The sequence below is a fragment of the Chiloscyllium punctatum genome, chromosome 48 (assembly GCF_047496795.1).
Source record: "Chiloscyllium punctatum isolate Juve2018m chromosome 48, sChiPun1.3, whole genome shotgun sequence".
Lineage (NCBI taxonomy): Eukaryota > Metazoa > Chordata > Chondrichthyes > Orectolobiformes > Hemiscylliidae > Chiloscyllium > Chiloscyllium punctatum.
In genome coordinates, this window is record NC_092786.1 from 41,696,622 (window position 1) to 41,722,563 (window position 25,942).

A 25,942-nucleotide genomic window follows, 5' to 3' on the forward strand; every position below is an offset into this window, starting at 1 on the left:
TTAAGAGTTTCCACCAAAGTTTCAGTATCTGACAGGAAAAACCATGAGGGAATTCACTCCAACTCTCCAAATATCAGGCCTTGGCTTTTGTTCCTGCAGTTATATAATAATGATAAATTTTACAGATTTTATTCATAAGTAATTTCACTACTGTTACATAAAATGTCACTGGAATTGTTTTTACCTTTCGACTGGGATGTGTTAGTAACGCATCAGAATCCTTCATTTGTGTTAGAAAAGCTGGAACTGAAAAAAAAACATGATTTTATGCTCGAATAAATAAACCTTCATAAACTATAAAGCATCTTGACAAGTTTTAGAAGAAATATCTTGCAATTATATGGCGCATTATCATATTTACAGCACATTCCACAGTGCTTCATATCTAATTATTTACTTTTTGAAATGCAGTCACTGTTGTACGCAGTAAGTGCAGCGGCCCATTTGGACAATGGAATGTCCTATAAAAAGCAAACAAGATGACAAACAGACTTATTTACTTATCTACAGTGGTGCAAGTTGAAGGACAAATGTTGTCCAGGTCATCAGATCACCCTTCTCTGCTTTTTTTGAATCCCTTTTAAGCCAGAGTTGGGACATATTCTTGGTAAGTAAGGGGCATGCAAGAGAATCTGGGGAAGGCAGAAATGTAAATTGCAAATTACAATCAATTCAGCCATGATCTAACAGTATGATGGAGCAGACTTGGGAGGATAAATGGCCTACTCCTGCTTCTTGTTTGTTCGTATGTTCGTATGAATAATACTATATAAAATAGTTTATATTTATCTGAACAGGAAAATGGGATGTTAATATGACATCTTATCTGATGAAAGTTCATCTAATGAAATGTAACTTCTTCAGTATTATACTGAAGTTCTGGTCCAAATTGTGTGTCAAATTTCAGGAGAGGACTGGTAACCACAACAAGTGAGGCAAGAATCCTGACAAATCACTCAAACTGATATTTAAGGATAGCTTCATCAATTGCATGCTACTTAAAAGGATTAATTTTCTTGGGCGGAGTATGCACCAAATATAAAGCTGCAAAAAAGTGCCTCTGCTTCTCCATTTCACTATTTAAACAAATCTGATTGTTGTGAGAAAATATATAAACTTCCACTATCCATATGTTTTGCTGTTAAGAACAGCTGTTTATTTTCAACTGGCATGTTTTCTACTTTGAAGTTTATTCTTCATAAAATATGGGCTGAAAATGTGTTGCTGGAAAAGCGCAGCAGGTCAGGCAGCATCCAAGGAGCAGGAGAATCGACGTTTCGGGCATGAGCCCTTCTTCAGGCGTTGATTCTCCTGCTTCTTGGATGCTGCCTGACCTGCTGCGCTTTTCCAGCAACACATTTTCAGCTCTGATCTCCAGCATCTGCAGTCCTCACTTTCTCCTCTTCATAAAATATAACCACAGTCTGACGCTGCCGCAGGATATAGTGAACAGGGCAATGGTAGACGTCTGCTAAGTGGCCACTGCCATTCGACACCTTAAAACGGCGGTGCTCAGACCCGACATAGTGCACCAGCTGGAGGATGCGCTTACCCCTGCACAGATGGAATTTCACATTGGCCCCAAGGTCCCGTACTTCCTCCAGGAACCTATGCCCCACAACCTGAGCCGCCTCCGGAATTTTAGATTTGTCCCTTTTAAGGACATAAAACGGCGGGCCCTGTATCGACTGCTGCTGCACACCATCCACCTCTTCTCCCTCATCCACCGCCTGGACACGCCTTGGCGTGCCAGTGGAGGGCTCTCTACGGGGGAGTCCTCCCCCTTTCTCTCGGGGATCTGGGGTGGAGGGTGCTGCACACAGCGGTCCCCTGCAACCACAGATTGCGGTGGTTCACAGACTCCCAGCCCAACTGCTTGTTCAGTGGGGCTGTAGAGTCTGTGGACCATGTATATATTGGGTGTGAGCATTTGCACTCCCTTTTTGATTTTCTTAAAAACCTCCTCCTCTGCTTTTGATTGCAATTCAGTCCCACGCTCCTGATCTTCGGGCACCCAGCACGGAGGGGGGAGGGCAGGTCTGAGGACCTTCTCATGGGTCTGCTTCTGGCCTGGCCAAACTGGCCATAAACAGGTCCAGGCAGCAGGCCATGGAGGGGGTTGTTAGGGCCGACTGCCTGCCCCTCTTCTGCGGTTACATTAGAACCCGGGTATCTCTGGAGAAGGAGCACGCGGTGTCCACCAACACCCTTAAGCTGTTCAGGGAGAGGTGGGCGCTGCAGAGAGTGGAGTGCATTATTTCCCCCCCAACTCTATTTTGATTTAATCCCTACCCTCCCCTTCACTGTTTGATCACACGACATTGCCCTTTGATGTGAAGGGCACGGCTTGTCACTGGCCACTCGGGTGTTTCTTTTCTTCCTGGTGGTGGAAATTGAATAAAGATTCGTGCACCTTGTGTCTTTCACTGTGTCTCACACCTGCACACACACGATTCTGGGGGTAAAAAATAATAAACACTACCGCAGTTAGGCAGTGGTGTGGGAGTGAAAAAAGAAAAATTATATAACCACAGTCTGCAACATGTTTCTTTGGAGCTCTGAACCTAACATACATTCACTAAACAAATCATTCCTATTCCAGTTCACACTTAAACTAAAAAATCATTTCCTAAAATATAACCGAAAGTGATGAGGTTAGTGGCACAGTTGGTCACATCCCTGTCCCCTGAGTCAAATGCTCTGGGTTCACATTCCATTGCATCTTAAGCACTCTTGCTGCAGCTTTTGTAGGTCATTTGGACCAACACTTCAGTGCAACGCTAAAGACTTTCTGCCTCACTTAAATGAGCCTACTTCAGTTAAGATATTCCAGGTTATATTTTACTAAAACTCAGCTCAGTGTCAAGCCTTGCACCACTGTAGACAAGTAAATACGTCAGTTTGTCATGGAAAGTGTATTCACTACATGCTCATACAAGTCAAGCATCAACTTGTAAATCCTTCTAACATGCTAATGGCAGGAGGTTAATTCCAGAAGAGATATCTGGTCAGACATATGATGGAAAGAAATTGGTGACTCTAACCCAACTGTCCACAGCTCCAGGCAACAGCATGCATCAGGAAGCATATGTAGCCATGGCAACTTGGATTCTTTGAAAGACCAGCTGGCTCATACAGCTGGAAAGACAGTGAGGATTTGCTTGGTGCCAATAGCTTGAGGCTCAATCCTCATTCCAGCTGGAGTGGATTTGTGGCCTGCCTCCTCATCTTTCCCATGGTAAAGGTCCTAGTGCTATGAATTGGACCTGATTTCATTCAGAGAAATGGAGAAGAGGACTGAAAGTGGCAGAAAGTCTTCCTCCATCGCTTCAATCCTAGAAATAGCCAGGCCGGATACAAATTTTAATGTAGACGCCAGATACAGCGTGATCATGCAATTTGTACATACTGAGAATCAACTGATTCTGGAGAGACTTCTCCTGTACCAGATGACCAGTGGCTGCAGCAAGAGCCCAACAGCATGATAGGTGGGGGACCTCTGGCAGGAAGAAATGCTGCACTGCCTCATCTCCAATCTTAAGGCTGCCTCCTGTCACATGTAAATGGATAGTCTTTCTGTCTCATCCAGCCTTCTTGAAATTAGCTCAGATGTGGGATGGGGCTAGCAAACTGGGACGCCAACAGGCAATGTAAAATTCCAAACCCATCTGACTCTGGTGTAATTCCTATCAGTCATCAAACCTCCTGGTTGGTAACTCTGTTTATCTCTCCACAGTTGCTGCCTGAGGTGTTAAGTATTTCCAGCATTCTCTGTTTTTATTACAAATACAAGCTTCTACTGCTATAAAAGCAATACTGAAAAGCACAGATGTCTTACTGTATGATGTATTGATTTGATGCTCGTTGATCTTAGATTCCCTAGGTTTATCTGACAGAATTTTTGAGGAATATCTTTCCAATCGTGATACAAATTCACTAATCTTTTGCTCAACATCATCGAGAATCTCCATTTGGAAAGGTACATTTTCATGGATGTATTGCACAGTTGATTCATATGAACTAAATACACCAGGCTTAATATTCATTTGAAACTCATCTTCATCAGGGAGTAACTCTGGCCAGTTAGTCTGTAACATAAACAATAAAAGTCACAAACCAGAACATGCAATCAGACTAAATGTTTTCAATTACAAAAAATATAACTTTTATATAAAACATCTTTTTAAATGAGGAATGAATTGTTTTTTTTTGGTCGGTTTTGACTAATAAAATATTTTCTAGTTATTACACTATTTGTTACAAATATTATACAGTCATAGTCATAGAAATATACAGCACGGAAACAGACCCTTCGGTCCAATTTGTCCATCTCGCCCAGATATCCTAGCCTAATCTACTCCCATTTGCCAGCATTTGGCCCATATCCCTTTAAATCCTTCCTTTTAATATACTCATCCAGATGTCTTTTTAAATGTTGTAATTGTACCAGCCTTCACCACTTCCTCTGGCAGCTCATTCCATACACGTATCACCCTCTGTGTGAAAAAGTTACCCCTTAGGTTCCCTTTTATATCTTTCCCCTTTCACCATGAACTTATGCCCTCTAGTCCTGGACTCCCCCATCCCAAGGAAAAGACTTTGTCTCTTTACTCTATCCAAGTCCCTCATGATTTTATAAACCTCCTCTATAAGGTCACCCCTCAGCCTCCAACGCTCCAGGGAAGACAGCCCCAGCCTATTCAACCTCTTTCTGTAGCTCAAATCCTCCAACCCTGGCAACATCCTTGTAAATCTTTCCTGAACCCTTTCAAGTTTCACAACATCTTCCTGATATTATTAAATTGTCATGTCTTCTGTGTAGTTCTCAATAGTTATTATGTGATCTTTCCAATTCTTCATAGTACCTTTACCATTTCCAATGATAATTGATTATGTCACCTTCAAATGCTCACATTTAGTGGTCTTTTGTAGCTTCTCAATGTACATTTTGTAGACTTAATTTGCCTTTGTTTGATTGGCAGGGCTATCAATAAATACAGATAAAGTTTGAAGAGCCTGGAGTAATGATCTTTCTATTTTTCCAATAATAGCAGCAATTCTTGCCTCTGCTATAGATTCCAGCTTCATAAGTATGTAAAGACTGTCAGACACAATGATGTTTGTGCAATGCCTCTGACCAGCCTCAGTATCACTGTCCAGCTGTGGGGCCTTCAACTACCCTGCCTAGCAATATTGCTGTTCAACAGCTGGAAATCTACTTAAAATGCTTGTACCCATGAATACTGCAACAGGATACTGCTGCATCAGAACATGCCAATAAAGATACAGAACAAATAGGTACGTGATATTTTAGATCTGGATTTTATTGTCAGGTGTTCTTGAGTACAGGAGTACAGTGAAAAGTGTACAAAGTCACCATGCTCCAGCACCATCTTAATATGCAAAAGGCAGGATTGAAAACAGAAGTAGAAATAAAAGAAACAGACAAAAGAAAAGGATATGTCCAGCTCACTCCCCTGCTTGTCACGAGTCCTCACCGCAAGAAAAATGAAGCTACAAAGTCCATCTCTCAGTCTGCGAACACTTCGGCGCCCCAAGTTCCACTGCCAAAGCTGAAATGCCAAAACGCCACCACCTCCGCTGTCAAGTACCCAAGCCCAGCCATATCCTGGAGCCATGCTGCACAGCTGGAACCATGTCACCATTCTTTGGCACCATCTTGCCTCCACCAGCTGTCACCAGCATGAGTCCATACTGGGTCGATCTTAGCAATGCAGCCACTGCTGAAGCTACTGTTTCTCCAGTTGGGCTCAAATTCGACTCTGGGCCCAACACACTGAAGCGGCCGGTGCCTCATTCTGAGTTACATTGCTGCTGCCTCCTCAGACTGCTTTTAAAGCAAAGGATCCCACCACAGCTGACCTCTCCCCTTCCCACCACCGCCGGGGAAGGGGACTGCTCCTGCCACTGCCAACATGCCTAGGAAAGGGACATTCAACTCATTCACCACATTCAACCATCTTTCAAAGTTTCCCTTGTTAAACCCCTTCCATATCGCTAGTCACACATCATTGGCTGTTAGATGAGACCTTGTAGCCTTGCATGCCAAGGTTTAAACACTTTTCCATAAAATCTACAATGTAGTCAGTCTATTCCAGATACTTCTTTGGATGTGTTTTTAACATGCACTAGTCCCGACATCAGAATTATGCCTAGCTCTCCATGTGTGTCTCCCTTCCATAAATGCCTGTTTCTGCTTTTATTGCCTCTTGACCTGGCTATTCCCAAGCACCCCTCCTGTGTTCCACTCTGTAAACCCAAGAACATCAAAACTCCTGCTGCCCAAGTTCTACTGCACACATCACCTGTGTTAGCTGGCTTACAGTGGCTGCTGGCAGTCAATTAACTGAAGCTAGCTAACTACATGCATGAGAGTAACTGAAGATAAAAAGGTCTGAAGGATTTTGGTGATAAAGGATCATATAATTATAATATACTTATAATTAAAGTGAAATGTAAATACTTCTAGACCATTTAAAATGGGTGGGATTATCAGACCTTAGGTAGGTCAAAACACTAATTTTCCCTCTGTTTACCTTCTATTACTAGCAAAACTATGGACAGATTCATTTATATCAAATCACCAAGGTGACCTCAGCATTTCACCAGTCAATGCAGTTAGTGTATATAATACAGGATAAAGTCCATACTAACAACAGACCATGACTTTGCTGGATTAGTACATGCAAAGGACAAGAAAGTATTTCACAAACTATTTTCCAATGTGATCCTATTTTAACTCACCACCACATTTTCAAGCACAATTAAGGATAGTAAGAAAGGCTAGCCTTGCTAGTGGTGTTCACAGCTCATGAATTAATGTACACATAAAGCAAGAAAACATCTAGTATGTTATTAAAGCTTTCCTGCTATAAAACAAATAATAAAACATCACAGAAAAATGAAGATGTATGTTTCTGTGCTCATGTATCAGCCAGACTGTCCATATTCTATGTTGACATAAGACTTAGTGAAGCGCTCTCCCCACAACCACACACATATTATAATCATCTGCTCTCTCCTAATCACACACATACCCCATTCCCTCACACATGCCCTCCAACCCGTCTTAGCCTCCACACTCACCCCATTCAATGATCCTCTTCTCTGCCCTCCCCCATCTGGATTTCTCCACCTTGCCTGGATGTTGAAGAACTGGAAGGACAGAAGTGACTGATAGCTGCCAAGAGCAGGTGGCTTTGGCCTCTTAAAAAAAATCAGTCTGTTGAATGCACTGATGAGGGTGACCTGCCTCTGACCTTTGAGCAGCTTTGTGGGTTTCCAGCCTATCCGGTTGAAAGATGAATTGTCAATGAAACTGACATTTCAGATTTCTTTCAACCTGACCAGCCAGGAATCAACAAAGCTGCTTCAAGGTCAGAAGGAGCTCACCTTCAGTCAAACTGATAATAGACTTTTAAAAACTTTTTTAACATTGAAAACAAAAGTCAAAATGTCAGATTTCTAAAATTCCAATATCAAAATTTGCCATTTGGCAGAAATTTCTCATGACTGGTCACTAAATGTCAAAGGATACCTGCTCGTAACTTAGTCTAAAATCTCTCGGCCCAAGGGTAAGATCATGAATGTCCACGAATATTTGATTACAGGAAATGTGCAATTAATTGGCAGTCTTCTGCATTATTTCTACACAATGTGAACGATTCCTATGAGACTTTAGGGAAGCCATCAAGCACTGGGAAGTTGCTTCAGGCAAAAACAAAACCAGAAAGGCAAGTAAACCTGGCAAAGCCTCATGTCTTTTCTGCCAACTACTTTGAACAGAGCTGTCAGTGGCCTAGCAGCAGCTCACTTGTCTACTCTCTGTTAGTTGTTTTAGGACCTAGGAGAGTGGAAGACAAAATTGAATAGAAAGATAAAATTTATGAAATACTAATATTCTGCCATTTAAAATGTCATAACACACATATTCACATGATATCCATCCATTTGCCTTGAAATCCTAGAATGCACAATATATATTTTGTATTATTTCTCTTAAGAGAATAATGGACAGCTATGCAAGGTCATGGAAAGATGCCAAAAATGGAGTTAGGCCCCTTTCAAATCCAGAATGAATTTCAATCATTGAATAAAGTGACAGCTATTCACATTCTCTATATATTGCTCCTCTGTGTCTTAGGTTAACTAAAATTTCCCACACATAAGCTTCCAACAGTTACATTATAAAAAGAATAGCAAAAGTTACTGGAAATTTTCTGGAAATTTTAGGAGAATTAGGGTAATCATCTGCTTCATGCTGCTGGTCTCTAAAGCTGGCATGTGTTACTTGACTGCTGTAACCCAAGACATGGTGAGATACTTTTCACTGACATAGTCATCCTGTCTTCCTTTGAAACTGTCCAGAAACTTAGTGTCACAATTTAAAAGTAATTGGCATTTAGGAACCACAATATGTAAGATCTGTGCATATATTAGAATTAAACAGTGCATTCTTGTTCGTTCTTTGACACAAAGATGAGAATATTCATCATCTGTATATACTAGTACTTCAGACAAAGGGATAGTCTTCACGTGAATATCTCTGTTCTAACATTTAGTGGCAGAATATTACTCTATAATAATCTTTATCTTTCTACTTGAAATTTTCCTTCGTCTCTCAAAAGGTCCTAAACACAAATGTCTAGTAGAGAGACTAACTCACTAACAGCTCTGTTCAAGTTATTGGCAGTAAAAGCATGATGACCATGATTATCATCTGGTGGGATTGCTTGAGTTCTGACCTGCACCCGGACGATTCTGCTGCAAACAGATCAAGATACCACAGACAACAGTTTCAGCTGAGTTGCTGGCTTGGGACTTCCACTCTGCTGTGGTTTTCTCTCTGCCATGATTTGTGTTTGCTTTTGAAGAAGGCAGCACCATTTTGTTTTGGCTGTGCCAGATGCAACAATCCTGGGTGAGCTCTTCCCAGGACTTGAAATCAAAATCAAATCTCCTAAAAAAGCATTCAGCTTGTTCTCGTAAAGCAACCTTTTGCGTGCTTTGTGAATACACCACAGACTCAAGCTCTCAAAATTAAATTCACTTTTATAAGTTAGATATCTAGCTACAGAACTAGCCTAACGCAATTGTGAATGTCTCAATATAGTGTAATGCTCGGCATACCAGCTCGGATAAGCACATCAACGTACAGTATTTGGTTCTGCTATCTGATCTTCAGAAACTTCTAAAGGCAGCTTAACTCAAAATAAAAGAGCTTATTAAAAGCAATGGAAATAAGGCAGAGACAGAACATTCAGTTCATGTTTCTGTTTATGATCCATTTGAATGTCCGCTCACCCAAATTTATCATCATATGACCATTTATTCCCTCTCCCCCAAATGCTTGTCTAGTTTCTTCTTAAAACTATTTACAGTAGGCGCTTGATTCACTGCTATGTTGGCAAATTTTGTGTTCTCGCCACTCTGGGTGAAGAAATTTCTTCTGAATTTCCAGCTGGATTTCTTTATGACTGTCCTATATCTAGTTATGATCTAACAAATAAGTGGAAATACTCCATCTTCAATAACATTGATGTCCCTCTTTGGAGTCTTTACTACTTATAATAGTAACAGCAGAAACCAAGTGTTGTGTGATGTCTCATGGTCAGTACATCTATATACCTTTAAGAGACATGTTCACAAAATCACTGTATCATAACATGTGATCTAAGGAAAGAAGATTGTATAATAGGTCTCTTGCGATGTGGTAGTAGCAACCCTATCTCTTGTTAAGAAGGTTTGGTTTAAGTCCCACATGTTCCAGAGAGGAGTCATAATAAATCATAGAGTCATAGAGATGCACAGCATGAAAACAAACCCTTCGGTCCAACCCGTCCATGCCGACCAGATATCCCAACTCAATCTAGTCCCACCTGCTAGTACCCGGTCTATATCCCTCCAAACCCTCCTATTCATATACCCTTCCAAATGCCTTTTAAATGTTGCAATTGTACCAACCTCCACCACTTCCTCTAGCAGCTCATTCCATACACATACCACCCTCTGCGTGAAAAAGTTGCCCCCAGGTCTCTTTTATATCTTTCCCCTCTCACCCTAAACCTATGCCCTCTAGTTCTGGACTCTCCAACCCCAGGGAAAAGACTTTGTCTATTTATCCTATCCATGCCCCTCATAATTTTGTAAACCTCTATGAGGTCACCCCTCAGCCTCCGGCGCTCCAGGGAATAAAGCCCCAGCCTGTTCAGCTTCTCCCTATAGCTCAAATCCTCCAACCCTGGCAACATCCTTGTAAATCTTTCCGGAACCCTTTCAAGTTTCACAACATCTTTCTGATAGGAAGGAGATCACAATTGCACGCAATATTCCAACAGTGGCCAAGCCAATGTCCTGTACAGCCGCAACATGACCTCCCAACTCGTGTACTCAATACTCTGACCAATAAAAGAAAGCATACCAAACGCCTTCTTCACTATCCAATCTAGCTGCAATCCAAGGTCTCTTTGTTCAGCAACACTCCCTAGGACCTTACCATTAAGTGTATAAGTCCTGCTAAGATTTGCTTTCCCAAAATGCAGCAACTCGCATTTATCTGAATTAACTTCCATCTGCCACTTCTCAGCCCATTGGCCCATCTGGTCAAGATCCTGTTGTAATCTGAGGTAACTTTCTTTGCTGTCCACTACACTTCCAATTTTGATGTCATCTGTAAACTTAATAACTGTACCTCTTTTGCTCGCATCCAAATCATTTATGTAAATGACAAAAAGTAGAGGACCCAGCACCGATCCTACTGGTTGACTAAAAGTAACTGAACAGATCATATACTGCGTCTTAAGAAAGATCATTCAAGGCAGGACATCATACTGGAAACATATTGCTAAATGCTGTTCCTGTGTAACTTAATATCTTAATGTTAACCCAGACACTGATGTGCCTGTGAATATTATGGCTGTACATAATAAACATCTGTTAGATTCTTCAATTTCATATTATCCTCATCCAGTTTCTTATGCTACATGGGGAAGCACAAGCATTGCCACATCAGGTAAAATATCCTGTTGGAGGCAAGACCCATACCTATAAGGCTAGGCTTTTTATAGAAGTTCAAAGATCGTTATCAGAACTAGAAGCACTATCTGTTTCAAACTAATCAAGTCAGATATACAAGCTGTTCAACAAAATAAATAAAAGAAAATAAGCGAGTCTAGTCAAAAATCATGCATTTAATCTCCAACCTTGGTAACAACACTCTAAGATGAGCACTGATTTTAATGGTTGAGAGGACAAATTTGGACATGTATCAGGGCATTGAAAAGCTGATGAAATAAATGTTTAATTATTGCATAGGTGAACTTAATTGTTTTTTGAGCACATCATCAAGACTGAAGCTTTTCTGGGATTTGTGTAGTGCAAACACCAAAATCTAACCTGGTTTTTTACATCATTAGCAGTGACAAGTTTTGTTTAGCAATCGATTTGCAAAAGGAAGTTAGACCATAAGACATAGGAGTGGAAGTAAGGCCATTCAGCCCATCAAGTCCACTCCCCCATTCAATTATGGCTGATGGGCATTTCAACTCCACTTACGCACACTATCCCCATATCCCTTAATTCCTTGCAAGATTAAGAATTTACCAATCTCTGCCTTTAAGACATTTAACAACCCGGCCTCCACTGCGCTCTGTAGCAATGAATTCCACAAGCCCACCACTCTCTGGCTGAAGAAATGTCTCCTCATTTCCACTTTAAATTGACCCCCTCTAATTCTAAGACTGTGCCCACAGGTCCTAGTATCCCCACCTGACGGAAACAAATTCCCAGCGTCCACCCTTTCTCCACAGTGCATTATCTAGTAAGTTTCTATTGATCTCCCCTCAACCTTCTAAACTCTAATGAATACAATCCCAGGATCCTCAGCTGTTCATTGTATGTTTGGCCTACCATTCCAGGGATCATCTGTGTGAATCTCTGCTGGACACACTCCAGTGCCAATATGTCCTTCCTGAGGTGTGGGGCCCAAAACTAGACACAGTATTCGAAATGGGGCCTAACCAGAACTTTATACAGTCTCAGTAGCACATCACTGCTTTTACATTCCAACCCTCTTGAGATAAATGACATTACATTTGTTTTCTTAACCACGGACTCAACCTGCAAATCAACCTTTAGAGAAACCTGGACTAACACTCCCAAATCCCTTAGAAATTTTCTGACTGTTTAGAAAATAGTCCATCCCCGTATTCTTTTTTTCCCAAAGTGCAAGACCTCACATTTGCTCACATCGAATTTCATCAGCCATTTCTTGGACCACTCTCCTAAAGTGTCTAAATTTTTCTGCAGCTCCCCACCTCCTCAGAACTACCTGCCTGTCCCCCTAACTTCGTATTGTCAGCAAACTTCACCAGAACGTCCCCAGTCCCTTCATCCAGATCATCAACATATAAAGTGAACAGCTGCGGCCCCAATAGTGAACCCTGCGGGACACCACTTGTCAATAGCTGCCATTCCGAAAAAGAACATTTTATCCCAATTCTCTGTCTTCTATCAGACAGCCATTCCCCAATCCATGCTAGTAGCTCACCTCGAACACCAAGGGCCCTCACCGTACTCAGCAGCCTCCCGTGAGGCACCTTATCAAAGGCCTTTCAGAAGTTAATACATTGTCAAGGATTCAGAAAAGAATGAGAATGATTTAGAGCCAGCCTGAAGCAATCATATTTGAAACACCATTTTCATCTTACTTAGTCACATCCTGCACATATAAATTTTGAAACAAGGAAGCTAATTCAAGTTCAGCTGAGATATTTTCTGATTCTGTTATCAACATATTTTATGAAAATGAAGCAAATTATATGAGTACAGCTTCATGATAAATCCGTTTTAAAAAGATTTGTAAATGATCTGTAACCTTGTCTATTGGTAACTTTTAATTCTGTAATGCTAAATTAAGCGCATAACAAGTTAAAAGGAAAATTAATGTACATGACAGCAGAACAAACTCCTTTTTTAAAAATTCATTCACAGGATATGGGCTTCCCTGGTTGGGCAAGCATCTCTCATCTACCCAGAGGGCAGTTAAGACTCAACCACTTTGCTGTAGCTTTGGAGTCACATATAAATCAGATCAGGTAAGGACAACAGAGTTCCTTTTTTGAAGGACATAGTGTTAAGGGTTTAGATGGAGAGGAATTTGTTAACTGTGTACGAGAAAATTTTCTGATTGAGTATGTGGATGTACCTACTCGAGAAGGTGCGAAACTTGACCTACTCTTGGGAAATAAGGCAGGGCAGGTGACTGAGGTGTCAGTGGGGGAGCACTTTGGGGCCAGCGATCATAATTCTATTCGTTTTAAAATAGTGATGGAAAAGGATAGACCAGATCTAAAAGTTGAAGTTCTAAATTGGAGAAAGGCCAATTTTGATGCTATTAGGCAAGAACTTTCAAAAGCTGATTGGGGACAGATGTCGCAGGTAAAGGGACGGCTGGAAAATGGGAAGCCTTCAGAAATGAAATTACGAGAATCCAGAGAAAGTATATTCCTGTTAGGTATAGGGAATGCTGGATGACTAAAGAAATTGAGCATATGGTTAAGAAAAAGAAGGAAGCATATGTAAGGTATAGACAGGATAGATCGAGTTCATGATAAATCTGTTTTAAAAAGATTTGTAAATGATCTGTAACCTTGTCTATTGGTAACTTTTAATTCTGTAATGCTAAATTAAGCGCATAACAAGTTAAAAGGAAAATTACTATACATGACAGCAGAACAAACTTAGAAGAGTATAAAGGCAGTAGGAGTATACTTAAGAGGGAAATCAGGAGGGCAAAACGGGGACATGAGATAGCTTTGGCAAATAGAATTAAGGAGAATCCAAAGGGTTTTAAAAATATATTAAGGACAAAGGGTAACTAGGGAGAGAATAGGGCCCCTCAAAGATCAGCAAGGCGGCCTTTGTGTGAAGCCACAGAAAATGGGGGAGATACTAAATGAATATTTTGCATCAGTATTTACTGTGGAAAAGGATATGGAAGATATAGACTGTTGGGAGACAGATGGTGACATCTTGCAAAATGTCCAGATTACAGAGGAGAAAGTTCTGGATGTCTTGAAACGGTTAAAAGTGGATAAATCCCCAGGATCTGATCAGGTGTACCCTAGAACTCTGTTGGAAGTGAGGGAAGTGATTGCTGGGCCTCTTGCTGAGATATTTGCATGATCGATAGTCACAGGTAAGGTGCTGGAAGACTGGAGGTTGGCTAACATGGTGCCACTGTTTAAGAAGGGTGGTAAGGACAAGCCAGGGAACTATAGACCCGTGAGCCTGACGTCAGTAGTGGGCAAGTTGTTGGAGGGAATCCTGAGGGACAGGATGTACATGTATTTGGAAAGGCAAGGACTGATTCGGGATAGTCAACATGGCATTGTGCATGGGAAATCATGTCTCATAAACTTGATTTAGAGTTTTTTGAAGAAGTAAGAAAGAGGATTGATGAGGGCAGAGCGGTAGATGTGATCTATATCAACTTCAGTAAGGTGTTCGACAAGGTTCCCCATGGGAAACCAGTTAGCAAGGTTGGATCTCACGGACTACAGGGAGAACTCACCATATGGATACAGAACTGGCTCAAAGGTAGAAGACAGAAGGTGGTGATGGAGGGTTGTTTTTCAGACTGGAGGCCTGTGACCAATGGAGTGCCACAAGGATCGGTGCTGGGTCCTCTACGTTTTGTTATTTATATAAATGATTTGGATGAGAGCATAAAAGGTACAGTTAGTAAGTTTGCAGATGACACCAAAATTGGAGGTATAGTGGACAACGAAGAAGGTTACCTTAGATTACGACAGGATCTTGATCAGATGGGCCAATGGGCCGAGAAGTGGCAGATGGAGTTTAATTCAGATAAATGCGAGGTGCTGTATTTTAGGAAAGCAAATCTTAGCAGGACTTATACGCTTAATGGTAAGGTCCTAGAGTGTGTTGCTGAACAAAGAGACCTTGCAGTGAAAGTTCATAGCTCCTTGAAAGTGGAGTCGCAGGTAGATAGGATAGTGAAAGCGGCGTTTGGTATGCTTTCTTTCATTGGTCAGAATATTGAGTACAGGAGTTGGGAGGTTATGTTGTGGCTGTACAGGACATTGGTTAGGCCACTGTTGGAATATTGCGTGCGCTTCTGGTCTCCTTCCTATTGGAAAGATGTTGTGAAACTTGAAAGGATTCAGAAAAGATTTACAAGGATGTTGCCAGGGTTGGAAGATGTGAGCTATGGGGAGAGGCTGAACAGGCTGGGGCTGTTTTCCCTGGAGCGTCAGAGGCTGAGGGGTGACCTTGTAGAGGTTTACAAAATTATGAGGGGCATGGATAGGATAAACAGATAAAGTCTTATCCCTGGGGTCGGGGAATCCAGAACTAGACGGCATAGGTTTTGGGTGAGAGCGGAAAGATATAAAAGAGACCTGAGGGAAAACCTTTTCACGCAGAGGGTGGTACGTGGATGGAATGAGCTGTGGTGGAGGTTGGCACAATTGCAACATTTAAAAGGCATTTGGATGGGTATATGAATAGGAAGGATTTGGAGGGATATGGGCCAGGTGCTGGCAGGTGGGACTAGATTGGGTCGGGGTATCTGGTCGGCATGGACGGGTTGAACCAAAGGTTCTGTTTCCATGCTGTACATCTCTATGACTCTATGACTTTAGTGAATCAGAACATTTTCCCGACAATGGGCAACAGTTTCATGGTTCTCATTAACAGCAAAGGTCTTTTCCTGAGGGTTGGGAAGTTCAAAAGTAAACGGTGCAATTTTAAGGAGAGAGGAGAAAGATTTAAAAGGGACCTAAAGGACAACTTTTTCAGACAGGGAGTGGTTTATATGTGGAATGAACTGCCAGAGGCAGTTGTAGATGCAGGTACAGTTGCAACATTTAAAATACATTTGAACAGGTGCATGAATAGGAAACATTTAGAAGGTTACAGGCTGATGCAGGAAACTGGCGCTAGTTTGAGAAACCTGGTCAGCATGGAAGAGCTAGACCAAAGGGTCTGTTTACATGCTGTGTGGCTCCATGACTCTTAATTCCTGATTATTATTAATTCAAAATCAAACCATCTGTCATGGCAATATTCAAATGCAAGGCCCCAGAATAATACCTAGGTCTCTGGATTGATAGGTTAGCGACAATACCACTGGTCCAGCACAACCCCTTTGGTGAATAGGTAGGTTTGTCACGAATGCAGTTTTGCAAAGGTAAATGCGAAGTGGTACTTCAGAAACAGAACAGAGAATTGAAATGTATATTAAACAGCTCACAGCAGTGGAAGAGGTCTATTGCACAGAATCATCTGGTTTTGAAGGAATGAATGATGCCTGACGAAGAAAGCTACTTATAGTTTTCTTGAGCATTAGGGCAAGATGGTAGGGAGAGTAGCTCATCGGTCAGCAGTTAAATGGGGAGGGCATCAAAGGGCACACAGTTGAAATTAAATCTGGGAGGGACAAGTGGGGTGAAAATAAAGAGTGAAGCAGAAAACTAATACTGCACATGACTATTGAAATGTAATGGTGTACAGTGTAATGGTAAAGAGAGGGAATATGAATCTGGAATTGACAGGTAGAATTTGTAGCTAACAGTGAAACTGATATAATAGGCTAAACTGGACCTTTTCTGCATCTAAACTCCATGGTATAACTGAAGTAGGATGTACAGTGAATAAGCAACTGAATCACTTACCAGATCTTCAAAGTGCAAAAATTCTTTAAGTTCTTTGGGTAGATTTTCCATTCGGTGTAAATATTTTCAAAGCGAGCTGTAAAGTATCATTGTTTTTTGAACAATTAAAACATCTAGTGCTAAAATAAGCAAATTTTAAAACCTTTCACATGAAACTAGTTAGAAATTTGAATTAGAACAGTTTTCAGTGTGGTAAGGTATGGTAAAAACAAACGTAAACTTATCACATCTATTATATGAATCACACCCTTGTCATAACCCTTTTAACGCCCATGGGGAATCACTAATTTCCCTACAAAGCTCCTTACGTACAAGTCCCCCTGCCAACAGGCAATGGCCTGCCGAGTTGGTACTCAGACCTTCATAAATCAGCGGAGATATGAAAATATATATTTAAAAAATCAAAACAAATCAGCTGAGATGGCTCTCTTGGTACAGGGGTAGTGTCCCTATCCCTGAACTGAGATACCTGGGTTCAAGTCCACCTGTTCCAAAGTTGAGTAATGACATTTCTGAACAGGTTGATTAGGAAAATAGGTTAAATACAAAACTTGGGGCCCTTTTTGTGACATAGTGGTAATGTTCCTGGGCCTCCCTGGTTCAAGTCCCTCCTGCTCTAGAGGTGTATAGTAACATCTCTGAACAGATTGATTAGAAAAATACTTCTGAACTAAGACTGGGTTCAACTCCACCTGCTCTAGAGATGTGTCATAACATCTTTTAAACAGGTTGGTTAGAAATATAAGTTAAATAAAAATATAGTATTAAGGGTTCCTACCTCCATACCAAGAGACCTGGGTTCAAGATCCATCTGCTCCAGAGGCATGTAATAACATTTCTGCACAGGTTGATTACTAAAGAAAACAGATCCATGAGCACTCTTGTGCAACAGTGGTAGTGTCCTACCTCTCAGTCAGGGGGTTCAAGTCCCACCTGCTCTAGAGGTGCAAAATTACATATCTGATTAGGTTGATTAGTAAAAATGTTTAAATCAGATCAAAAGTGCTCTTGTGGCTCAGTGCTATTGTCGCTAACACTGAACCATGAGGTCCTACCAGCTTCAGAGGTGCGTAATAACATTTCTGAATGAATTAATTGCAAAATAGCTAATAAAACAAAATAGATACAGCAGATCAATAAGTGATCTTGTTGCAGTGGTAGCTCCCTATCTCTAAACCAGGAAGCCTAGATTCAGGTCTCACCTGCTCCAAACAGTGTGTCTGAACAGGTTGATAAAAAAACAGAACAAAAGCAAGGGTTCTTGTGGCACTATGGTAGTGTTCCTATCTCTGGACCTGGAGACCAGGGTTCAAGTCCCATCTGCTCCAGTGGTGTGTAATAACATCTCTGAGCAGGTGATTAGAAAATAGAATAAACATGTTTCAGTATAGTTGTGGCTATGTTTTGGTATTTGACAATAAATGGATGTTACTTTTTATAACCATAAGTAACATATATCCATATTTAGTGTGTAATAATATATAATAATAATATACAAATGGATAAACTATGCGATATTTGGAAGCATATATAATCTGTGAGCAAAGGTCCCAGATCACTACACAACAGAATACAATGAATGGATTAGAAAATGCAATGCTTAAAGCAAAACATTAAAGACTTCCCAATAAATTAAAGCATCTCTGCCTGACATCCTTCTCACCCCATCCCAAAACTGTCAAAATGAATTAGAATAAACACTAAGGTTTTATCAACGCCCCCAATCCACCTGTGATTTAAATGGACCATTATGTCACACAGTTTTCTTCTGACATTCCTTCTGCATTTTTCATTTTCAAAAAAGCTATTTAAATTTTAATAAAAGAATGTGCAGGGACTTTTATTATAGTCAACGTCACTTATTTTTCAAATGTATTGTAAGTTTTAACAGCAAGAGACACTAACTTCAGTTTTGTTTTTTCTGAATATCTGACCCCTGGAGAATTAATCCTGTGATATTATCTTTATTCACATTCACATGCAGTCAGGATCTCAGTGCTTTCAAAAAGCATAATTGCAAGCAAATTTTATTTTTCCAAAATGACAGATTTTTGAAGTTAAGAAATGTGTCAGGAGATTATGATCAATAAAATGGTACGAATAATGAAATTATTTAAACAGATGCAGCTGCATATTCTTGACTTTTACATTTTACCAAAAATAGCGTATTACCAATAAACCAAAAAAATAAGCAAGTCTCTTTTCACTGAAGTATAGTTCAACTAGAAACCCCACACAGCTTACATTCAAGGAATCCTTTCTTCAACACGTTACTGTCAGCAACAAGTTGTAATTAATGTTCTTCACTGTGGACAAGAAAACAAACGTCGAATTGATGAACTCACAAAGTGAAGGGCCACGTTAGAAATTACAGCTGCTCTGTTGCTATGCAGCCCTAGCAACCACTACTTCCGGTGAGACGGGTGCACCGCCTTTCCCCTCCGTCTCAGATATTCCTGAAAACAAAGGTTCCTACCCAGAGGAAGGAAACGGCCTGCGTGGGCGAACGGCAACCGCGAACGTTCGCTTTTTCTGAGGCTGCTCTCCCAGCTTGAGTAGCAAAAACTCTGCTTTTAAAATAAAAGAAAGAAGAAAAATGATCTTAGCTTGATTTGGAATAAAAGTACAATTGGATTCCAGAATTAGACCGAAGGGCTTTTTGCCCGAAACGTCGATTTTCCTGCTCCTCGGATGCTGCCTGAACTGCTGTGCTTTTCCAGCACCACACTCTCATCCAGAATCTGGTTTCCAGCATCTGCAGTTATTGTCTTTATCATAAATAAAGCCTGGTACAGAAGGCCGACGTTTGGCGCATGTGCAGCGTCAGCAGATTCATGTTTGTTTGATTCCTTTCACTGTAATGAAGACACTGTCAGCGTCGACCACAAAGAATAAAACTCTGCGAGACACCCCTCATGTAAGACAGTTTTCTTTTTCAAACTACACTGTAATCCAGGTTAGAATTCACTGCAATGATGCAGGTCAGGGTGTAAGGAATGTGTGTAAATGGTTTAAGGTGAACGGCGGTGTATTTTTAAAATTTGAATTGTGCACTCTTATATAAGAGGGGCTAAAGCATACAGATGTTCAGCTTGTTCCTCTTGGGCAGCTAAACAGGCAAAGTTCAGTCTTGAAAGAGTCCTGCATTGACTGGGAGTTTCTACTGTTGCCTGAAGACAACAGGGTGATGAGTGAGTGGGAAAGTGTTAAGATAGAACACTTGCAATGGTAATGTCCCTGACTTTGAGGCCTGGAGGTCCTGGCTTCAAGTCCCACCTGTTCCAGAGGTGTGCAGTAATGTCTCTGAACAGGTTAATTAGAAAATATTAAGAACAGAATATGTGAATATGGTGATTATCTGAAACCTGTAGAGTGAGGCCAGTGTGAATCTGATTAAGGGAACATCAGAGCAGTTGGAGCCTTCGGGTAACAAATGCAGCCAAAAGTGGGAGTAACGACACTAGCCTTCCTTAGAGTCATAGAGCTGTACAGCACAGAAACAGAATCTTCGGTCCAACTTTTCCATGCCGATCAGATATCCTAAATTAATCTAGTCCCACTTGCCAGCATTTGGCCCATTTCCTTCTAAACACTTTCTATTCACATACCCATCACACCTTTTAAATGTTGTAATTGTACCAGCCTCCACCACTTTTTCTGGCAGCTCATTCCATACACACCCCACCCTCTGCATGAAAAAGTTGCCTCTTATTCCCTTTTATATCTTTCTCCTGCTTGGGTGAGTTTTAGAGGTATCAATTAACTCAGCACGAGGTGCTGAGTTGACAGTTTGATTGACAATTTAAAGACACTGTTAAAGGATCATCTGTCTGTGTCAGGTCTGAGTAGAAGTTTTTTTTTCTATAAAAGACTAATAACTTGAGATTGAAAGGATTTGACTGTATTTCATGAATGGAAAGTTTTTTGCACTATAAAATGTGAGTGAGCAAGAGCTATATGAGCTTATTAAATTTTTTTATTAGCATATGACTCCTGATATATGCTTATGATGACTTTGAAGATTCCCATATGGTTATTGGGTAAACTGAGTTAGAATGGGGTTAATGAAAGTCATTTAGGCGGAGAGCATGAGTTAGTAAGGAGGTAACATAGTGACCAAAGTCTTAGAGGACTGAGTGCCTCAGCATTTTTCCTGCCTCAATAACCACCAAAGATGTGCTTCCACGATTACCTGGCTAGATTCTGTTCTGCCCAAGTTTCTCAGAATGAAAATTGGATTTCATGGAACCCTTTTGAGAATTTCCCAATACAAGCTATTTACCTCAGTAGGGAAAATCCAGCTGTCTTTGATCTTGTCTATGTTTAATGGGTAGAAGGTGTGTTTTATCCAAGATTACATGTATCATTGGTAATATGAGATGATGGTGCTTATCATTAGCTTTCATGTGAAAGTTGACATCCTATAGCTGAACAGTTTGGCGAGGGGGAATGGGTCAAGGATGGATCCTTGAAGAAAATCAGATATTATCTGGAAGAACAATAATGTAAATAATTTCTGGAGAAATGAAATTAACACAATTGAATTTCATTTTTTTTAGAATAAGTACACGTAGTACAGACTATATAGTAGTACACTATTTCCTGAGATGGCTACTGTATGCTTATTATGCAAGTGGGGGCTTTGAATTTGCATAGGCTTTTCAGACTTTCGTAAAGTGTAAATTATTTTCCCTTCCATGTCCAGTAATGTTGAAGCATTAATTGTTGAGATTAAAATGTTCATAACCTCAAGCCATGTTGCTGCAATTTGATTCTATTTTTAAGTTCCACTGAAAGTGCCAACCTTGGATATTGTCTTTGAGATGCTGTATTTTAAAATGAACAGTGATATACTCAGGAACACTTATTTGAAGACTGAAATTAATCACATTCACTTCTATGCTTTATTCTTAATTCCAGATAATAATTAATAAAGCCGTAACAATTCCTCAGGATGTCAGTGGGCTTGGAAAAAACTGAGAGAGTTGAAGACATACCACACACTGATGCAAATTCTGAAAGACTGTGCATTCAATCATGTGAAAGTGGTGAACAGGATTCATTTAAAGATTTGAAACTAGCTTCCCAAACAATACTCGAAACTCTGCAACAAAATGGTCGATCAAAATGTCCAAAATGCCTGAGTTCTAGGATGTTTTACTGTTACTCGTGTTGTCTTTTGGTAGATGGTGTGAATTCTGATGAGATACCTCAGGTGAAGGTTTGTAACTAAAATTTGGTCATCATTTGGAGTTTTATAATAGAATTTAGTGTATAATTTCTAATGTACAGAACCTTCCTGAACATTGTCTTTCAGGTAACCACACAAACTTGATTTCACCTGGATGTAAAATGTTATGTTTTTTATGGTTCAAATATAATAAATAAAATAAATTAAAACCAATTCCTCACCCTTTTAACACTGGTTAATTTGTATACTGGCACTCAGAAGCTTGGAGAAGTTACATTACAATGCAGTGATCAGTCTATTTCATTCCAATAGAAATCTAACCATAAAGACCATGAAGTGCTCATGCTATCATTCTTAGCTTTACTTATTTTTATAATTCATAAATATATGTGTATAGATGAATCTTTAACTTTTATATCGTGACCTGACACTTGGTTGGAAAATCTGATTTCCAACATTGGAAAAGCAAAACATCTGTGGTTCATCATGAATTTAAGTACATTGTTTTAATTCAACATTTTCCTGAAAACATTGCTTTATTGGTCATTGTGAGTCACAGCTTAAGTTTTTCCCATCCCTTTATGATGCCCACACACACACATAATTTGTGTTATCATTCATTCTTCAATTAGTGGTCACTAAGAACTAGCTTAGGAGAAATGACTTCAATTTCACTTTGGACAGTTGATTCTTAATGCCCTCTGCTACGGGTCTACAAGTTTCCCAGTTTTAAGTCATTACTTTGTCAGAGCAACTGGGGATTCAGAGGAACACATTTTTAAAGTAATGATATGCAAATTAGCTACTGCTTTTGGACCTCTTAAGGACCTGACAAAGGTTATATAAATACAAATCTATTATTTATCAATTATGTTGTCTAATTTCCATTTTACTAAAAAGTAACTATTATTCATTTTCAGCTCCCTTTGAAGATTGATATTATCAAACATCCTAATGAAACTGATGGCAAAAGTACTGCTGTACATGCAAAGCTGTTGGCTCGGGATGATGTTAATATTTACACATACCCTTGCATGCCAGATAATGAGGAGGAAAAGCATGAAGTAAGTTATCAAAAAAAATACACTTTCCTTATCTAAGACCACATAATGTCTTTAGTTGTTTGGCTGTCAGTCTTTCGTTCAATGTCCCGCACCATTTACTTGAGGTGGTTTATGTTGAATTTCTATATTAAGGTCATACTGTAATAAGTTTAAAGGAAAGTGTTGAGACCATTCAAGGTAAGTAGCGCAGTCTTGGCTCACATCACACCTACCTTAGATGTAGGAAGTTGGATAATTAAAGTATCAAGAGAACTGAAGTTTTTTTTTAAAGAATAATTTTGTTATTTCATTTTGTGTTTCATATAATCTTAATGTGTCACTTTAATTTTAATCCATTATTATTTGATGCTTCCCTGTTTTAGGTTGTAGTCGTGTTCCCTGGTCCAAAGTCCATTTCCTTTGAAGATCTTCCCATGCATTTGTCTAAACTTGCTAATGAGAAATCCAATCTTTTGAAATATTCTTCCAAGAATATTCACAGCCATGAGGCGAGCCTTACATTGGAGGGACCAGAACATAAACGTGCAAAATATGACGATAAAGACCAAGGCAGGACAGAGGAGCAGGATGTTGGAGAGACAAAGACAAAAATTTCTCCACTAAAAAGAGTGATATTTATTGATAGCACCTGGAATCAAACCAATAAAATAATTACTGATGAACGTCTGCAAGGTACCATGTAACTTAGTATATTGGTGAGCTTGCTCGGTAATCTAAAACTTTATCTTCCACAGATACAGAATCACCAAATGTTTTGACTCAGTAAAACGAGATAGTCAGTTCAGTATCATACACAGTTGTTTCAGTGCATCCTTGAATAAATTGTACTTGATTTATTTAAACATTCGCTCGCATACACTTTAGCCTTTATTGACTATTGCTTTATATATGCCCCTACCAGTCCACTCCATATCTATTCTGTTCACTGAACTGCATTTCATTTTGCTTTTGTGCTCTATATATTCTGCATATTTAGAGATCTTTAAAGAATTTGATTTTGTGCTTTGAGAATTCTATTCTTAAACTTAAGTTCCTGCACAGATGGAGAGGAAAATTGGATGAGGTATAAAGAGGGCTGGAACAGGCAAATTCCAATTCAACACTTCAATTTGTAAAACAATTACAATGTGTAAAAAAAAACAAAAAGCCCTAGACAGTTCACCAAGTAGGTGTAACGCAAATGGATGTGGAACACAGTGCACTACCATCTCTGAGAATTAGTTTGTGGCTTTGATGAATATTTGCTTGGCGTAAAGTCATTGCTAACATGATTGCTGGAGGCTTTACTGCCTTTTACATTGCACAAAGAGCAGGAAAACCAATGATTTAAGCTTTGTTAGGTTGTTGTTTTCCTCGCTGAGCTGGTGGGTTTGTTTTCAGACGTTTCGTCACCATGCTCGGAACATCAGTGAGCTTCCAGTGAAGTGGTTAGTGTTCTGTCCTGCTTGCTATTTATGTCTCTCGATTTGTTGTGGTGAGTGGTATCATTTCTGGTTCTGTTTCTGAGGGGGTTGGTAAATGGGGTCCAAATCTATATGTTTACTAATGGAGTTCAGGTTTGAATGCCAGGCTAGAGGAATTCCTGTGCATGTCTTTGTTTAGCCTGTCCCAGGATAGATACTAGCTTCATCCTTAGGGAAGGAAACTGCCATCCTTACCTGGTCTGGCCTACATGTGACTCCAGACCCACAGCAATGTGGTTGACTCTAACCTGCCCTCTAGACAATTACAGTTGGGCAGTAAATGCTGCCTAGCCAGTGATGCCATCATTCCCGTGAATGAATTTTAAAAAATGAAAATTAATCCAATTTGAGAATGCTGTTGTGTAAAGTCAAGTGAAATTGACTGACGTTTTCTTGCTATTGATCTTTATTTAGCTGTCCCAGTTAAAAGCGAATGTAAATTGAGTGAGGAGACAAAGAGAGTTGACTTCTTTGTCTGATGCCAAGTTAATGTTCCCTGCATAAGATCAGGAGTGGTTATTCTGAAAATACAGCTGGCACCTTCAGAACATGAAGGAAGGAGGAAGATTTCATTTAATTGGAAACACACATATTTTCCAAGTAATGAACAATTATTTTAGAAGGAATTGATTTGAATTTTATATATTGACCGTTAATTTACATATATTTGTATTGATTGTTCTCAATAAGCTTTTTGTTTTCCTGCATCCTTTTCTTTTGTAGAATTGCTTCACGTTGAGCTAAGAACACGGAAAACGTGCTTTTGGCGTGGCCAGAAAGGAAAGCCAGACACATATCTCGCTACAATTGAGGCTATTTACTATTTTTTAGTTGATTATCATCGATTGCTTTTAAAAGAGAACTACAATGGGGAATATGACAATCTATTGTTTTTCTATTCATTCATGTACAGATTAATTAACAAAGCTAAACTTGCAGCTGGAAAATTGAACTGACCTGGAAAGTAACTGATAGTGTCTCATCAAAATATCAAACTGAAGAAGTACTATCATTAGTAGGCTAGTTACAATAAATAAGATTAAAGTAAGTTCTGGATTTTAATCAAAACATGAATGATTAAAACTTGTGTAGTTTGTTTAAATATTTTTTGGTCTCTGAACCTTACTTATTTCAGTAAAAGATGTGTAAAACAAAAATTAAAATTATTTTTTCAGTTAGTTTACTTCTTTAAAGCGAAACTTATCATGTATGTTTTTTCAATTACATGTCTTCTTCCCTAAAGCAGAAAGTAACATTGAATGTAGATGACATCACTTGTTCTTTTGTTTTTTTCTTCAAAATTGAAAACATCTTGTTTTTTTTAAAATTAGCTAGCAACATTTGGTTTTGTATTGTTGACATCGGTTTTGGGATTAAACTTTGGTGCAAATTCAGGTTGAAAAGAATTGATTCCAAGTTATTGAGAATCATGGGCGATATTTTAAAGTCTATGTCGTTTTAAAAATTGCAGTTAAGCTTAGAAAAACATTCAGCCCATGGAGTCCA

The 25,942-nt window shown here is 39.7% G+C and overlaps 2 protein-coding genes across 5 annotated transcripts in view; one reads left to right on the forward strand and one right to left on the reverse strand.

Moving 5' to 3' along the window:
• LOC140468927 (protein FAM227B-like) overlaps positions 1-19,208 on the reverse strand; it is a 308,644-nt gene extending 289,436 nt beyond the window's left edge. For 3 of the 4 annotated variants that reach the window (XM_072565043.1, XM_072565044.1, XM_072565041.1), the window contains exons 1-4: positions 18,963-19,208; positions 16,719-16,794; positions 3,839-4,088; positions 185-246 (exon numbers count right to left, since the gene is read on the reverse strand). In XM_072565043.1, the coding sequence (XP_072421144.1) occupies positions 185-246; positions 3,839-4,088; positions 16,719-16,769 (363 nt within the window). In that variant the 5' untranslated portion in view covers positions 16,770-16,794; positions 18,963-19,208. Of the gene's footprint in view, positions 1-184; positions 247-3,838; positions 4,089-16,718; positions 16,795-17,496; positions 17,573-18,962 lie in introns of all 4 variants that reach the window. The other variant, XM_072565042.1, reaches the window with a different exon arrangement.
• A 19-nt stretch (positions 19,209-19,227) lies between these two features.
• dtwd1 (DTW domain containing 1) lies at positions 19,228-25,830 on the forward strand. Its single transcript, XM_072565050.1, has 5 exons — positions 19,228-19,635; positions 21,639-21,939; positions 22,830-22,973; positions 23,336-23,645; positions 25,160-25,830. Exons 2-5 carry the CDS (start codon positions 21,673-21,675, stop codon positions 25,390-25,392), a joined length of 954 nt encoding a protein of 317 aa, XP_072421151.1. The 5' UTR covers positions 19,228-19,635; positions 21,639-21,672; the 3' UTR covers positions 25,393-25,830.
• The last annotated feature ends 112 nt before the right edge of the window (positions 25,831-25,942 follow it).

What these genes read in the sequence shown, in the direction of transcription:
- dtwd1 (XM_072565050.1), top strand. Translation starts at nt 21,673, where the DNA reads ATGTCAGTGGGCTTGGAAAAAACTGAGAGAGTTGAAGACATACCACAC. An exon ending in ATGAGATACCTCAGGTGAAG is followed by an intron (nt 21,940 to 22,829) that starts GTTTGTAACTAA and finishes ATTCATTTTCAG; the next exon opens with CTCCCTTTGAAGATTGATAT. An exon ending in TACTGATGAACGTCTGCAAG is followed by an intron (nt 23,646 to 25,159) that starts GTACCATGTAAC and finishes TTTCTTTTGTAG; the next exon opens with AATTGCTTCACGTTGAGCTA.